This window comes from Mastomys coucha, unplaced genomic scaffold, assembly GCF_008632895.1.
Source record: "Mastomys coucha isolate ucsf_1 unplaced genomic scaffold, UCSF_Mcou_1 pScaffold17, whole genome shotgun sequence".
Taxonomy (NCBI): Eukaryota; Metazoa; Chordata; class Mammalia; order Rodentia; family Muridae; genus Mastomys; species Mastomys coucha.
Genome location: NW_022196899.1, coordinates 5,262,035 through 5,274,783, shown reverse-complemented (window position 1 = coordinate 5,274,783; position 12,749 = coordinate 5,262,035). Strand labels below are relative to the sequence as shown.

The following is a 12,749-nucleotide window of genomic DNA, read 5'->3' as shown; positions in this document are numbered from 1 at the left end:
GGAGGGGAGACTGGGAAAGGAGAAATCATATGACATGTAAATAAAGAAAATATCTAATAAAAAAAAAATCTGCCTCACCGTTCCGAACCACAGTCTCTGCTCTGTCTGGCTCTTTCCCCACACTTAACTGTCTCGCAGGTCTCAGTTTGGCAGCTTTACCTGTGTGTCTCTCCCTCCATCCTCAGATACGAAGTCAGTGCTCTGGTGGCGGCTCAGTGATGCCCTGCCAGGGCAGTTCTTGCCCATCCCGCACGGTTTCTGCTGTGAGCCGTATATCAGGGTGTGCAGTGGATCTGATTGTTGCCTGTGTTGCTAAGTTGTAGCATCGACACCTTCCTCCGCCTTTCAATTTTTCATACGCTAAAAGGAAAAAAAAATTAATTCTGACAACTTAGCTTTTCCTGGATGAGTATTTAAGGCTACTCCGGTGGTGATCGTTAAAGCATTTCCTGTAGTTAGCCATTCAGAGATGGCAGCGGTGAGGAACCGGTGAGGCTTGGGAAGTACTTAGGCTCAGCGAGAGAAACAGGCACACGCTTTTGAGGGGCTACGGCTGGCTCCCGCTAATTAGGACCCTTTCTGGAAGCAGCTGTCCTTTCTACCCACTGTGGTCACTACTGGGTACATAAGAGATTCTAGCCCACCCTTCCTTGTCACACGCATGTGGACACATACACACAAGCATGCCACTCATGCACATGCGCCCACGAGTGCACTCCTGCATACACACACACACACACACACACACTCACACACACACCATTGATGCTGCTTCTGGTTTCTCTGCCCTCGCATTCTTTGTTACTATTGTTTCTAGCTGTTGTCTGTCAAATATTTGCTCTAAACAGAGCCATAGCATACAGCAATTTCCCAGACGGTGCCATGGAGAGAATCCTTCTGGTTTGTATTTATGAGTCCCCTAATTGACCATAAATATATCAGCTTCAAAGGATGAAACAGCCTAGAGCCTGCAGATCTCCAGGAACACGAGGGCTGAGAAAACATAATGGGGAAATGTGCCTTTGAACAGATGAAGCACAAGAACTTCCTTTCTGGGTGAATGAACCGGAAGACTGATCTTCATGCCCAGAAGAGGAAGCTTGGAGATGTGGTTTCAGTGGGCACTAGATTTTAGCCCTATTTTACCAGTGTAGGGCACAACCATGCCACTGTTTGGAACGGTGTTTTAAAATATGCATAACAGATGCCTGTATTAAATTTATGCTTACGTCTTTGCCTCACAATTTCCAAATCTGGTCTAGGGGTTCTTGGGTGCGTCCTCTGCACGGCAAATTCATGGCTGGTTTGTTTGTTCTCCTTTGTGGCCCCTTCGAGTCAGATTGATGCCATTGTAAGAGTGCAGTGGACTTCGATAAATTTATTGCCAGGCAGATGCTGGTGTGGTCTGAGCTAGAGCATTCCCACCAGCTCCTGGCGGACCCTCACCCCTACCAGCTCCTGGTGGTCCCTCACCCACTCCAGCACATGGTGGTCCCTCAACCTACTACTCCAGCTCCTGGTGGTCCCTTACCCACTCCAGCTCCTGGTGGTCTCTCACTTCACCTCAGCGCATGGCAGTTCCTCACCATCCCAGCGCATGGCGGTCCCTCACCACCCCAGCTCCTGGCAGTCCCTCACCCCCACCAGCTCCTGGCGGTCCCTCACCCCCACCAGCTCCTGGCGGTTCCTCATCCCCACCAGCTCCTGGTGGTCCCTCACCCCCACCAGCTCCTGGAGGTCCCTCACCTCCACCAGCTCCTGGAGGTCCCTACCTACTCCAGCACATGGCGGTCCCTCAACCTACTACTCCAGCTCCTGGTGGTCGCTTACCCACTCCAGCACATGGCAATCCCTCACCCCCACTAGCTTCTGGAGGTCCCTCACCCACTCCAGCACATGGTGGTCCCTCACCCCCACCAGCTCCTGGCGGTCCCTCATCCCCACCAGCTCCTGGAGGTCCCTCACCCACTCCAGCACATGGCTGTCCCTCAACCTACTACTCCAGCTCCTGGTGGTCCCTCATCCCCACCAGCTCCTGGTGGTCCCTTACCCACTCCAGCTCCTGGCAGTCCCTCAACCACTCCAGCTCATGGTGGTCCCTCACCACCCCAGCTCATGGTGGTTCGTGTGTCTGCGAAATGTCTTCCTGACAGGGTTATTTTAAAATGTGCTCCGTTGAGTGGTGAGATTCCAGGTTACTGGATAGTCTGACCCTTCTTGCTGTACTCAGGATTAAAGTTAATTTGCTACTGAGTTGATTTGTAAATGGTAATTACCTTGTAAAATTTTTCTTCACTTTTTCCAGTGTCTCCAGAATTGGGAATAATGGGATTTACTTCACTGAGCTTTGACTTCATACTTGTCTTATACCTTCTTCATTAAATCTAAGGTCACAGAATAGTCAAAAATAGTTTGCCTTTGTATATTAGCTGTCTTCTTTTAGCTGTCTTCTTTTAAGTTTGCTAATGGCTTTAAAATATAAAACCACAGAGACCTAGTGTTTTCAAGTCTTGAAAAAAGCCATTTCTTGAGTTGGTGATATTTTTACTGTTTTGAGACAGGGTCCTTCTATATAATTGTGGCTGTCCTGAAACACTCCACCTAGACCAGGCTGGCCTTGAACTAGCTTTGCAATGCTACTGTTTATTTCTGTGTTACATTTCTCCCAGTAAAATAAGAATATGAACAGGAGGAGCCAGTCGTCTCCCTTCTCCACAGCCCTACAGAAAGAAACGAAGGCTCTGTGTTAAGAGCTCCTGTGTTGTATTTTGCAGGTGGGGAGTTTTAAGCGGGAGATGACCTTCACATTTCAATCAGAGGACTTCAGACGCGACTCCAGTAAGAAGCTGTCTCATCACCTGTTCCCACTGGCCATGGAGGAAGACGTAAGAACAGCGGACACCAAAAAAGCCAGTCGGATCCTTGACCAAGAAAAAGAACCTCGGTCCATTTGTCTTCTTGAGCAAAAACGGAAAGTCGTCTCCTCCAATATTGATGTCCCTCCTGCAAGGTAAGGGGACATCGTGTTTGGTTCCCAGTGCTGGACGAGATGGGTGGAGAGCAGCCCTGCCCCGTCTTGTCTGTGTCACAGGGTCTAGACTTAGCAAGAGCTGTCAGTCCTTCTGTGAAGCAGAACCAGTTTTGAAGCTGCTGTGGTTGAAACTGTTGTAGCTATAGAAAAAAAAGACTGGATCTTTGACAGAAGTAAATGTGAAAACATGAACAGAACAGACTGTTCTGTGTAAGGTTGATGGTGCTCGAAGGAAGCTATGCTCCTATCCTAAGTTGGCAAATTACAACTGGAAGCTGATTAGCCTTGGCCTCTTTCTGTGTGGACTATGAGATGAGTGTTTACCAATTCAAATGATATAAGAAAAAGTGATTGAGACACAGTGGCCTGTAAAGTCTTCAATGTGTACAAGTGTTCAGTGATGTCTAGTTGATGTCATTCACATCTTTTTAAGGTTTATCTGGGCAAAGGAGATGGTTAAAGTGGATAGAGTGCTTGCCCTGAAAGCATAAGGACCTAGGTTCGAAGCCTCAGAAGCCAGAAATCTTGGATGCAGTACTGTGCACATCTGTAATGCTGGCTCTCCCACAGGGCAATTGAGAACCCGTGTAAAGTTGGATTCAGCGCTGTGCACATCTGTAATGCTCGCTCTCTCCCACAGTGTAGTTCAGAATTGCCAGAAGTTCATGGGCAGCTTGCCTGGTGTGTGTATCAGAGAAACCTTGTCAAATAAGGTAGAAAGTGAGGCCCAACACTCAGGTTGTATTCTGATGTACAGATCTGCTCTGTGACACACACATACACGTACACTTGCATGATAGATTCATGCTAGAACATAGTGGAGAGAGTTTGTCACATAATTCTCTTTCAACATTTTTTAAATTCTTCTCTCATACAAGTACATCCCAACCTTAATTTCTTGTCCTGGTCCCCACTCCCTTTCTTTCAAGTCTTATCTAGCACTACTGGAGGGTGTTCTCATGTCGGAGTGGAAGCAGAGCATAGTAGACACACCGAACCTGTCATTGCTTGTCTCTCTCCGGCCCTCCCACCCCAGCCGCAGTGCCTACCTTGTTTACGCTCTGTCTCTGGCCTAGAACAATGGTCGTGGCTTTCCTGAGGGTCTGTGAGCGTGTGTCAGCTGAGGAGGGAATTGCTGGGGGGCGGGGGGGGGGGTTCTGTCTGCATGACGGCTTGCTTATTTTGTGTGTACTCCATTTTAATGCCAGCAATGATTATCGTGAAACTTTATAAGCAGTTGATTGAGAAGTCTTGCATTTATTCAAGTGTTTCTGGCAGCTCGTGAGGAGATTACCTATTGGCCAGGAGGGAACCCCTTACATCTGCTCACCTTTAGTAAATCAGCATTTTCATTGTTTTCTCTGCTAAATAGAGGGACTATCTTCGCCAGAAAATTCCATGTTGCTCTCTCCGGCTGCCAGATTGTCAGGCTTTTACAATTATAGGCCTCTGTTTCCTTTAACCGCTAGCTGCCAATTTTATATACCTCTTCGTTCTGTTCAATTATTTGTCACTATTTGCGCTTGAGCACTTCTATGAGTTTTGTATCAAATACCTAATTAAGTGTTTTTTTCTCTTTTTTTTGTTTTTTTTTTTGAGACAGGGTTTCTCTGTGTAGCCTTGGCTATCCTGGAGCTCACTCTGTAGACCAGGCTGTCCTCGAACTCAGAAATCCGCCTGCCTCTGCCTCCCAAGTGCTGGGATTAAAGGCGTGTGCCACCACCGCCCCGCTCTAATTAAATTATTAAGGATAAGTTTTTCCTGCGGCTTCATTGTGAAATGTTTTAAAGTGCCCTGGAGCAGGTAGGCACATCTATTCCTATGTATAGTGTGGCTGATTCATAGGACAAGTGTCATGCTAGTGACTTGGACTGAGAAGAGCTGTGCTTCCCAGGCCTCTCAGAAGCGTGTCTGAGAGTTCAGTGCCGACTTGGAGTTCTGTAGGACCTACTGTACATACCATTCCTATGGAGTCTTTCATATGTCATAGAAGTCCTGCAATTACTTCATATTCTCATAAATTGTTGCAGGTTATGTCTTTGGTCTGGTTTTACCCAGGCTGGCCTAAAGCTCACTGGGTAATCAGACATGACCTTGAGCTTCTAATCATCCTACCTTCCCTTCTATGCATAGATTATAGGTATGCGCCGCCACGCCCAGCTTATGCCATGGTGGTAATAGAACCTAGGCTTTGTGCAAAGTAGACAAGCACATTACCCACTGAGCTACATCTCAGCTCTGTATATTCTGTTCTTTAGCATAACTTCACCACCAAAAACAGTGAAAACAGAGGGAAGGGAAATATCTTTGCTTTTCTTTTTTTCTGATGCTGATCTACAGAATATTTCATTCTTTGTAATCATTAGATATACACAGAAACACACTGCTCAATCCGTGTGAGCTTTTAAATAGTAGAGAGAAATTAATTGGGTTTGAAACCATCAATATGTAGAAGAAAATTCCCTACTGACAAGGTATAATTTAGATGAATTAATGTGCTATGAGAAGGGCTACCTAAAGTGTCATTGTCTGGCCTCCGCGCTAACACGCTCATTTTCACTGTCGCAGTAAAAGTGCAATCATCGTAGACACGCTAGCACTTGGGAGAAACAAATTGCTTTTTTAATTAAATAGTCATGAAGGAATCAAGTTATGCAGAATAATCCAATTTCTAACATTTTCTTCTGTTTGTTTACAGTCATTAGGTTATTTAGTAAATGCCAACTTTTCACTATCTAAGTCGATTGATATTTTGTTGTAAGGAAACTTTCAATCACATGGTAGGAAGGAACAAGATTTTTCTTTCTGCTTACTGAAAGGAAATATAATTATAGCTGTCATCAATAAACTGCCGTTGGTGTCTGAGTAAATCTGGAGCGTGGCATAATGTATTAGAATAAGGAAGTCTAGACCTGTTATTAAATATGACCTATAATTAAAGTGTCTATGTGTGTAATCTACACATGTACGTATATCTACACAATTTCCTAAAATTTACTCTAAGTCCAGACTTTGGGTTTTGGGCACTCCACAGAGGCAGGAGGCTGGTTTAGACTGGTACTGTCAGTGTGCAGAGCTCCTGGGCAAGTTAAAATTGCCCCCAGGACTTCTTATTTAATCTTTTCCTTACTTTCAATAGTTTGTGAAGCTTGGTGTTCATTTCCTATAGTTCATACAGTAAAGACTGTATGTGTATGTTAGCTGCTTTTCCGTATTCTCCAGGGAGATCTGGGAATCCTGCTCCGTTTGATCCCTGTGACCCACTATTGGATTTCCTGATTTCATACCTTCTCCATCACCAGGCATCTGCTGAGTGCTTGCTCCGAGTGACCTTGAACTTGTTAAAACACGAATGGGAGAAGGTGCTCCCCTCCACAAGCTTGTATGCAGTTGGACGATGGACGCATACATAGCTAAGTCCAGGAAACTACTTAGTGTGGTTTGCCCTCTCATCAGAATTAGGTGAATTCCTTCAGAATTAACTGAAGGAAAGGCTTTACTATGAGGAAAGTGATCAGTTTGATAGACCTATTTAAAAGCCCGCCTTTCTGTCATTAATGTCCCATTGAAGCCACAGAAGCATGGACTGGGGAGGGAAGAAACTTCAAACCTGAGAGTCTATTTTACAAATTTTCACCAAATGCCAGTTTTCTGGGGGTCTGTTTGAAAGTTGCTGGTTTCAGAAAGGGTAATTGCCCCGGATGTGCTAAGCTTGGCCACCTGAGAAGCAAGAGCCAAGACAGAATTAACCACACAAGCAATTCATTGGGGGAAATCCTCGTGCAAAGGCAGGAGAGCGGGGCAGTGCAGGGAAGAAGTGGACAGGGAAGGAAGGAGGATGAGAGGGTAGAAGAAGTGTGCCAGCAGCCTCACGGCCCACGAGGAGGACCGCCTTATGCCCACGAGGAGGACCGCCTTATGCCCATTAGGAGGAGCACCATATGTCCATGAGGAGGACCGCCTATTCCCATTAGGAGGACCGCCTTATGTCTATTAGGAGGACTGCCTTATGTCTATTAGGAGGACTGCCTTATGTTCATGAGGAGGACCGCCTTATGCCCATTAGGAGGACTGCCTTATGTTCATGAGGAGGACCGCCTTATGCCCATTAGGAGGACTGCCTTATATCCATCCATTAGAAGGACTACCATATGTCCATGAGGAGGACTGCCTTATGTCCATGAGGAGGACTGCTTTATGTTCATGAGGAGGACTGCCTTATATCCATTAGGAGGACTACCATATGCCCATGAGGAGGACTGCTTTATGTCCATGAGGAGGACCGCCTTATTCCCATTAGGAGGACTGCCTTATATCCATTAGAAGGACTACCATATATCCATAAGGAGGACTGCCTTATGTCCATGAGGAGGACCGCCTTATGCCCATGAGGAGGACCACCTTATGCCCATGAGGAGGACCGCCTTAGGCCTCTGTCGTGTGCTGATCTCTGCTGGGAGCGGCTTGTGGTACTTGGGATGCAGGCCAGTGTGGTAGTTGCTCTTGAGTCCTAGCTCTGGTCCTGGACCAGTCTGCACTTTTCTTACGGATGCCTCTCCTGCCTGGAACGCAGTTGCGAGTGTTCTCTGCTGTGAGGCTGCAGCAGGGGTTGAGCTTTGGCAGCCTGGATTTTTAGTGCGGGGGGGGGGGGGGGGCTTGCAGGACTTCTTGTGTTAGAGAACCAGGCTTCCTATCAACAAAAGCAGTAATGGCTGGCTGTGGCCGCAAGCACCCCAGGAGTCATGCTTTTGAGTCAGGTGGAAGGCACTTTGAGCCACCTGCAGTGGGTAAAGGTGATAATAGCGTAGGAGAGCCCCCTGGCTGTGGGACCTTACCAGGGTGGCCTGACTGGCTTCAGGAAGAGGCTGTGTTTCTTTGGGAGGACTAAGAAGGGTTAGATTCGATTGAAAATTGAACTCCTCTGAGTCTTTGTCATTACTCTTCGGTGGGTGAGGGTAGGTGGGAAACGTGCTCGGTATGATGGTTTGCAATAAGAACAGCATGTAATGGGGCGAGCAGCCTGTGCAGAGGTCAGGTGACCTCTGAAGGACTGATGCCCGTAAAACTTCATCAGTCATGGCGTTCTCATCGCGAGCGTGAGACGAGGTCTCTTCCAAACAAAGTGAAGTGCCAACAAGGAATTAGCTAAGTGTGCGCCCTTAAATGTTTAAGTGTGTACCTTAAGGTGCCTCTAAGGGAAAGTACGTGCTTCATTGATCTTTACGGAAAGTTGAAGGAAACAAGGGGCTAGCGAGATGGCTCAGAGGTTAAGAGCACTGACTGCTCTTCCAGAGGTTGTGAGTTCAATTCCCAGCAATCACATGGTGGCTCACAACCATCTGTAATGGGATCCGATGCCCTCTTCTGGGGTGTCGGAAGACAACAACAGCGTACTCGTATATATGAAATAAATAAATCTGTAAAAAAAATGCAAAAATAACTAGACTAGAGACAGGACTTTAATAGCCATGTTTTCAGGTTTCATATCTACCGTAGCTATGGCAGTGCTTTATATTTTGAACCTGAGGTAACTTCCGGTTCCATGAATGTAGCCTGTTTTCTTTGTTCCTCAGCAGTTGATGGATACTTGAGGCTGGAGAGTCAGGAACCACTCATATTGGGTTATATTAGTTGTGCTACAGTTTAAACTTATACCTTTAAGTGAGCAAAAAGATTTTTTAAAAAGATTTATTTATTATTATACACAGTACAATGTAGCTGTCTTCAGACTCGCCAGAAGAGGGCGTCAGATCTCACTATAGGTGATTATGAGCCACCATGTGGTTGGTGGGATTTGAACTCAGGACCTTCGGAAGAGCAGTCAGTGCTCTTACCTGCTGAGCCATCTCTCCAGCCCAATCAAAAAGATTTTATGGTGGGCAATGTTAGGCATTCTTTAGCAAAGGCCACTTTAGTTGTGTAGAATAGGTTAGGGAGGCAAGAATGGACAGGAAGACTGTCGGGACAGCGCTGCTTGGGGCAGGAAGGTGTCTAGGAATTAGGACTGAAATGGAAAGAGTTGAGATGAGAGGAACGGAGAGCTGAGCTCCAGTGTAACACAGAAGGAAGGCCGCTGGGGTGTGAGCTGTAGAACTCTGGCTCAGTCAACTAGAGTGGGCTTTATTTTGTTTTTCTTTTAAAAACTACCAGTTCATTTTCAGATCCATGGAGGGGGCTGGAGACTAGATCAGACAATAGACGGCCAGGTTAGCAGGGCAATACCCACCAAACAGGCTTTGGGGCTTCTAAAGTGAGAGATGTATGTAAGATAGTCTGTGGACACAGGCACAAATCCAGCCACCAACTGAGGAACAAAATGACAGGTGCTGTGATTAGGCATCGCGGTTGCTACTTCATAAATGAGTGGAAAGACACGGGGATGGCAGACAACACGTAGGAGGAGTGCATGGAAAATACACGGAGGTTCCTGGCCCAATAGAGATTTTGTCCTTTCTCATCATCACCAGTGTGTATGGGAGAATATTAGTGATTTATTGTCCTTGCTAACTGTGACGCCACAGAACACAATAGCAGAAGCTCCCCAGCCTGTAGCCCCAGTGTCGGGCAGACACTGTTTGATCATCTAGAGCAGTGGCTCTCAATCTTCCTGTTTAATAGTTCTTCATGTTGGGGTAAATTACTTCATAACTAAGTTTGCTACTGTTATGAATCATAATTTGACTATCTGCTGTGCAGAAAGTCTGACATGCAGCCCCTGCGAAAGGGCCTTCAACCCCAGGGGGTCCCGACCCACAGGTTGAGAACCACCGATCTAGGTTGTTGGAGTACGGGCGCGTGGTATTCTGTTTTGTCAGACATTGCCTTCTGAGGCGCGGCTGCACTTCACCTGAACAGCAGTTACAATTTGCTTATGCAGAGTAATAACTGACTTCTAAGTATAAGCTCAGGGCCAGGGAGCTCTATGACCAAGATACTACTAATTCCATTGTAAAGAAACAAAAGGATAGTGGTGGTCATTGGTCTGTGGAGTTCTAAGAGCCATCTATTTAAAACTTGCTGGATAAAATGAAATAGCCCTACTGGATGCCAGTCTGAAAACCATCTTCAGAAACTCATTAGCCTTTGAAGATACAGTTCAGTATTTGACAAGTGGCTGCATGTGTGTGTGTGTGTGTGTGTGTGTGTGTGTGTGTGTGTGTGTGTGTGTGTCTATCTCTGTGAGGGAGTGTGTGTGTTCGTGGTTGTGTGTGTGTGAATATGAGTGTGTGTGTTGTCTGTATCTATCTCTATAAGGGAATATGTATGTGTTTGTATATGTGTGTATGTGTGTGTGTTGTCTGTTTTTATGACTGTGTGAATTGTATGTTTGTCTCTATGTGTGAGTGTATGTGTATATGTGTATATCTCTGTGTGTGAATATGAGTGTGTGTTGTTTGTGTTTGTCTCTGTGAGGGAGTGTGTAAATATATGTGTGCATGTTTGTTTGTGCGTGTATGTGTATACTTTTTAAAAAGTGTCTCATTATGTGGACCACGGTGGCCTCAAACTCCAGAGATCCTTCTGCTTCTGCCTCAGGAAGAAAAGGGTCAAAGGCATGGACTGTCTTGGTAACCTTTGAGTTCAACGTTAGAAAGGAACCTAATCCATAAACCATGTTCCATGTGTACAGTGAGGAAACCAGTGCAGTCTGGCCATGAGTGAGGGACCCAGTGCAGTCTGGCCATGGCTTCTAGTACTGACATGTGTCTTTTCTCTAGTGTCCCTTAAAGCATGGTCTCTTGTGGCAAGTTTGGAAGTAAATGAGATAAAGTGAGCTTCTATCACGTATTTATTATTTGAGATAGAGTCTTGCTCTGCAGCCCAGGCTGGTCTTGAACCTGGACTGTCCCTTCCACCACAGCGTCCCAGTATTCATGTGAGCCACAATACCTGGCTTCAAAATTGCTGTCTTTTATGTCTGAGTCTCAATTAAGACCACCAGTTCCTGGGTGGAGTATATAATATTTCATACACATCGGGAACTTCTTAGGTTCCCAACTAAGTAGTACTAACTTGGTAGCTAATATGAGACCACTGAGAAAGGCCACTTTGACATTTTAAATTGTTTTTAAACACATTTTCTTTAAAACACATACATGAGAATAATATAAACATACTCAATCATGTTGGAGAAACACTAAGACTCTGATTTGTGGCTCTCTTAGGTCACTGACACAGTGTCAACAAAGAGAAAAGTATCTTTTCTAAGAAACTCCTTCCTCCGTACTCTCTTGTCCTCCTGCCTCAGAAACTCCAGTCTGTGAGTGTCTGTTGCCTCTGTACACTGCCCAGAAGCCAGAAAGCTCAGTGGAATCTGCACACACCTGCCCCGTCGTGCTGAGATTCTTACTCTAAAGCCAAGGAGCAGATCGCAATGAGCTAGAGACGGTTGTGCTTTCTAAGAGTCTTTAGTCACCCAGAGTCAGCCTTCCAGGAAAGACTAGAGATCTGAAACCACACTGGAAAGGGAAGCCGTTCGCGGCTCTCGTCTTACACAGGAACAGAGTCCCGCTGACTAGAATGCCGGGCTTTCTGCTTGTTATTTTAAATATCCTTCCCGTCAGATGCTCACAGATGCTCACAGGTGATCTCTGAGGTTTGAACGTAGCCTGGCTGCCCTCTGCTCCACTGGTGCTCTCGCCAGCAGCGCCATGGAAGCTGGTGAGGCAGAGGAGCCCTCCTGCTCACGCTTGCCTCTCTCTTTCCAACAGTGACGGTTCTGATGTGGCCTTCATTTTCTTGTTTGTAACTTAAGAAAGCCTGTGCTTTGTGACACAGATTGCCTTATGAATTTTTGGGCAAGAGGGAAGAGTGGGTAGATACTGGTGGGTGTGTTTTAAAAAGAGCTTCACACTGTCCTTACTGCTCATTTTCAATATAACTTATTAAATCCACTATTTTCCGATAACTGACTACAATAAGCGTTTCATCTTGAATACAGATTGCTACCACATTCGAGTTTGCCCCCTGCTGAGAATTGCAGTTTCGAGTGGAGAGCATTAAGCTCTTCTCTCTGGATCCAACTGAATACTCATGAAGCAAAATTCTGAGGGGTTGAACTCAGGAGATGGGCAGGCATTGTTTCCAAAATGTGTAACTAGTAAAGCCTTCTGAGGAAGGTCTTTGGTGGTAACTTTAACCACGCAAGCCTAGTGGATGAGGGACACTGGGGCAGGGTGGGCCCTTGGCCTTTTGCAGATGCCAGATGGGAATGTCCTACAGCGCTTAGGAGCGTTATCACTCTCTGGTGCTCGGCCGCGGTCTTCATCTGCAGATCTGGTTCACAGAAGTTCGATGCAGCATCTGTTACCTCCTTACCCAAGTTCAAATCTCGAATAATAAGGTGATAGTAATAGTTGGATTCTTTTACCTCTATTCCCCACACAGCCTGGATAGCGGAGAGTTTGTACTACTTGTATTGCATACATATGTTTATATATTATTGATATATATTATTGGTATTGTTTCATTTTTATACCCTGTGACAAGGGGCGGGGTGCATTTTTTACATACCAACACAAACCTGGCCTCCAGATTCTCCTAGCATCCCTCAATCTCTACCTGGCATACCCTGTCCCCAACTCTGAACCTTCCAGCCCATGGGCTGGGCTGCCTTTCCCCCAGAGGCTCCTCCTTATATAATCCAGACATTTTGCTCTCGGTCTCTCGGTCTCTCTCTCTCTCTCTGCTCATATTTTCCCTCTCGGGTCCACCCCCC

At 46.1% G+C, this 12,749-nt stretch overlaps 1 protein-coding gene across 1 annotated transcript in view; it reads left to right on the top strand.

Moving 5' to 3' along the window:
* Znf704 (zinc finger protein 704) overlaps positions 1-12,749 on the top strand; it is a 215,207-nt gene that overhangs the window by 52,047 nt on the left and 150,411 nt on the right. The window contains exon 2 of the mRNA XM_031376332.1: positions 2,775-3,010. Coding sequence (XP_031232192.1) covers positions 2,775-3,010 — 236 coding nt within the window. The remainder of the gene's footprint in view (positions 1-2,774; positions 3,011-12,749) is intronic.